The 4,429-nt window shown below is 36.4% G+C and overlaps 1 protein-coding gene across 1 annotated transcript in view; it reads right to left on the reverse strand.

Annotated features, from left to right (window-relative positions):
- The window catches only part of PLBD1 (phospholipase B domain containing 1), a 56,762-nt gene that overhangs the window by 41,111 nt on the left and 11,222 nt on the right, over positions 1 to 4,429 (reverse strand). The window contains exons 2-3 of the mRNA XM_015570173.1: positions 2,284 to 2,367; positions 772 to 910 (exon numbers count right to left, since the gene is read on the reverse strand). Of these exons, the coding sequence (XP_015425659.1) occupies positions 772 to 910; positions 2,284 to 2,367 (223 nt within the window). The remainder of the gene's footprint in view (positions 1 to 771; positions 911 to 2,283; positions 2,368 to 4,429) is intronic.

Genomic DNA, 4,429 nt, shown 5'->3' on the forward strand with positions numbered 1-4,429 from the left:
TCTCCACCCTACTGTCTGTGTCCATAGGTAAGATCTTTGGTTAATCTCTTCCCGCCCCCAACCTCTTCCCTCTGAGATTCATCAGTCTGTTCCATGCTTCCATGCCTCTGGTTCTATTTTATTTATCAGTTGATTCTGTTCATTAGATTGTTTATTATTTTGATTTTTAGATTAAATTGTTAGATATGTATTTGTTGTCATTTTATTGTTCATATTTCTTCTTCTTCTTCCTTCTCCCCCTCCTCCTCCTCCTCCTCCTCCTCTTCTTCTTCCTCTTTCTCTTCTTAAAGAATACCTTTCAACATTTCATATAATACTGATTATGAATTCCTTTAGCTTTTCCTTGTGTGGGAAGCACTTTATCTGACCCACAATTCTAAATGAGAGCTTTGCTGGGTAGAGTATTCTTGGTTGTAGGTTCTTGCTCTTCATCACTTTGAATATTTCTTGCCACTCCCTTCTGGCCTGCATAGTTTTTGTTGAGAAATCAGCTGACAGTTGTATGGGTACTCCCTTATAGGTAACTGTTTTTCTCTTGCTGCTTTTAATATTCTCTCTTTGTCTTTAGCCCTTGGCATTTTAATTTTGATATGTCTTGGTGTGGTCCTCTTTGGGTTCCTCTTGTTAGGGACTCTCTGTGCGTCCTGGACTTGTAAGTCTATTTCACCAGGTAGGGGAAGTTTTCTGTTATTATTTCTTCAAATAGGTTTTCAATATCTTTCTCTCTCTCTTTCATATATCTTTAATAAAATAGCTTCTTAAAAATCTTACCTTTTCCCCTTTTAATATAGCCTTCTTCATTGCTCCTAGATACAGCCCATCCATTTGTGCCATTACATAGCCTGTATGTCTCCAAAGTGGGTCATCCTGATAAGATTTGATGTTATTCCGTGTCCACTGATCTTGCTTTCTGAAAGACAAATTAGATTTGTACTATAGGTCTCTATGGTTGCTCATCAAAAGCTAAGTTAAACCCAGGCATTTAGAGATAATATATTCAGATAATTATGATAGTATAATTTAAACCCTGGATCTTATAACATTCCTGATAGTCTTTGAAAAACTATCAGGGAAAATCTGAAATGATTTTCAATTCCCCCTAGAACTATGACTCTTTCTTTAGAGCTCCCTCAAAGCTCTATCAGGAACCGAAACACGGGTATAATGTTATCTATCTGTGATACTGAGACCTAAGAAAGTCAAGGATAGACAGTCCAAACTCATTCATATAAAATCATAACACCTCATTAAATCAGTAAGGATAAGTTCACTTTACTTTGGTGTATACAAGAGATAAAGTTAAACAACAGGAAAAAAGAAAAACTCCTATGGGCTGGATCATTTGCATATGTTTATTTTTCATTCAGATCATTTCATAGTTTCTGCTTCATTCTATTTCAATTGTTGCCAGTAAATGCCTCAATGCCTCTGTCCTGGCATGCTTACAAAAAAAAAGAAAAGAAAAGAAAAAAAGAAAAAGCCTTGTTTTTCATAGTACTTTCATTGTGTCTCTCCTCTTTTACTAGTAGTTCTCTGCACTTCATAGGGTGAATTTAACATAACTGTATACTGGAAGTCATTTCTGATTTAAGTTACCTCTAGATCAATTTTTTAGAATACAGTGTTATTACTTCATGGGATCTAGCCCAATGCTTTTTAACTGATGCTCTGTAGGACTTCAGCAGGCGATGAAGAGGTTCCTTAGTGTATAAATTGGAGGGCCAAAATTAGAGCTCTTCTATCCTCAAATTAATTTCATAGCCTGTCATCCCACAAACATATAAATTTTCTGAATATTGAGAATTATTAGCCTTCAGAAAATTTTATTAAAGTGGAAATATTCTCAGAGAACGTTAAGAATTAAGACGTTAGATATGAGCTAACACTCCAGCTCAGATTAGTCAACTGGCTGGTGAAAAGGGAGCACCTTACAAAGGGAGGAGGAGGAATCCCTGCAGGAAAGAGAGGGGTCTCCCAGAGAGGGAATTGATCCAGGGATTTGATTTTGCCTCCTTTCACTGATGGTGTCCTCCCCAGCTGTGCCAGCAATCACCAACGTGATAGTCAACCTGACTTCCAAAAGGGCTCAAATTACAGGGCATGTCGTCTGCAACCAGTTTTCATGCTATTACTAAAAGGTAATTACCTCACTACAAGAACAACTGCAGAGTCCTTCCCCAGAGACAGAAAAAGAAATTGGTGAAGGAAAAATCACTGTTTGAAATGACACATCCACATCTTGCAGCCTCATAACAATGAGAAGAGAAAAGCTGTTATACATACTTCATGAACTCCTGCACTTTATCCACGATGGAAGGTTTCTTAATCAGCTGTGGGTAGAGGTTTATGAAGTGGTCATATATGTGCCTGAAACGAAAGATCAAAATGGTTACATTCCTATTTTTCTTCTTGGGTTTCTCCATCATAATCAATGACCCAACCTTTTAGCTAATTAGGATGTCCCTTATTGCAAACCTTTAATATTTTTTTTAATAAATCAAACACACAGTTTAAAATTGGGAAATATTGCCAACATATAGAAAAACATAGAATATAACACTCAAGTATCCATTATATAACTTTATTAAATCACTCTATTTTGCCATATTTACTGCATTTTCATTATATAACTTACTTTTTATTTTAATTTATTTTTTATTAAATTTATTGCTCCATATACTTTTAAAAAGAAATAAACTTTAGATAGACTTAAAGTCACTGTGCACACCTTCCTGACACTACTCTCCCTTTTCCCTGGAGGTGACTACAATCCTGAATCAGTGATTTATTATACCATCATATTTTTATACCATCACTACATATAGATGTATCCAAAAACAATGTATAGTATTATTTATCATAGTTCAGAACAAAGTATAAATAAGATCATATTATCTATCACTTTAAGTTATTTCAATATTACATTGTAAAGAAATATCTATGTTGTCACCTGCAGCTTAAATTTATTCTTTTCATCTGCTGGTAGTCCACGGTATGACTACTATAACAATTCCTGTATACATACCCCTGACAGAGATTTAACTGTTTTTTAATTTTTCACTATCATAATGTATCATAAAATATTGCTGTAAAATGTCTCTTTTTACACACTTGGATGTTCTTCTAGGCTATCTATAATATATAAAAGTAGAATTGCTGGGGCAAATATTCTAAGTATCTACAGTGACTAGATATTGCCAAATTGTTCTCCACAGTGACTACACCAATTGACATTCCTACCAGCTACATGTTAGACTTCCCCTTGTTCCACAGCCTCACCAACATTTGATATGGTCAGATCTCATTTTCAACAATTTAGTGGGTTTTAAATGGTTTCTTGTTGTTTTAATTTCCATTCACCACAGGATTATTGGATATTTGATTTAAAAATTACTTTAAAAAAGTTAAATGTCTCATATGCTTAAACATTTTTATTGAGATACAATTGACATGTAACATTTTATAAGTTTAAGGTATACAACATGTTGATTCGATCCACTTATCTATACTAATAAAAGGGTAATATGCTAATTAGACCAGATGTCTTCCTGACTTCCAAACAAAGCTGCAGCGGCTGCTGCTGCGAGGGCCAGGCCGAGGCTCAGGCAGCCGCTGTGGCCAGCAGTGGTAGTAGCAGCAGCATGATGGGGGCGTTGCCTTCTCCTGATTGGCTGGTCACCTCCTGCACAGGGAGGCCAGACTGCAGCTTAGGCCCACTCCCCGCCAAGACTGGGGTTAAGCCGTCAGTAGGACATCCGCTGAGGGCTCCTGAACTGTGAGACAGGGCAGGCTGGGCTGAGGGACCCCCCTCAGTGAACGAATTTTCGTGCACCAGGCCTCTAGTATATTATAATATGATTACCACTGTGGTGTTAGCCAACACCTCTATCAGGTCACATAATTATCACTTCTTTTTTTGTAGTAAGAACAATTAAAATATAGACTTTTAGCAACTTTGATGTTTATAATACAGTGTTCTTGACTATAATCGCTATGCTGTGCATTAGATCTCCAAATTTATTTATCTGCTAGTTGCAAGCTAGTCCCCCTAACAACATCTTACAATTAGATACTTTTTAATTGATGAAAATAATCCGTTAACATTTACTGTAATTTTTGTATATTTGGATTTATTTCTACAATCTTTTCTGTTTTCCATTTACCATCCTTTTGTTTACCCCCCCGACCTTTTGTTTTCTTTGCTTAGATAATATTTTCATTATCTTTTTCTTAACTTCTATTTTTTTTTTATGTTCTCCGGATAATGTAGGTGTTTTTTTTTTTAATTAAATCTTTATTGTTCAGATTACATTTGTTCCTCCTTTTCCCCCCCTAGCCCCCTTCCCCCCGGTTCCCCCCCCCCCCTCTGCCCTTCCCGCCCCGCCACACTGTCCTCAGCCATAGGTGTACGATTTTTGTCCAGTCTCTT

Source organism: Myotis davidii, unplaced genomic scaffold, assembly GCF_000327345.1.
Source record: "Myotis davidii unplaced genomic scaffold, ASM32734v1 scaffold205, whole genome shotgun sequence".
Classification (NCBI taxonomy): Eukaryota; Metazoa; Chordata; class Mammalia; order Chiroptera; family Vespertilionidae; genus Myotis; species Myotis davidii.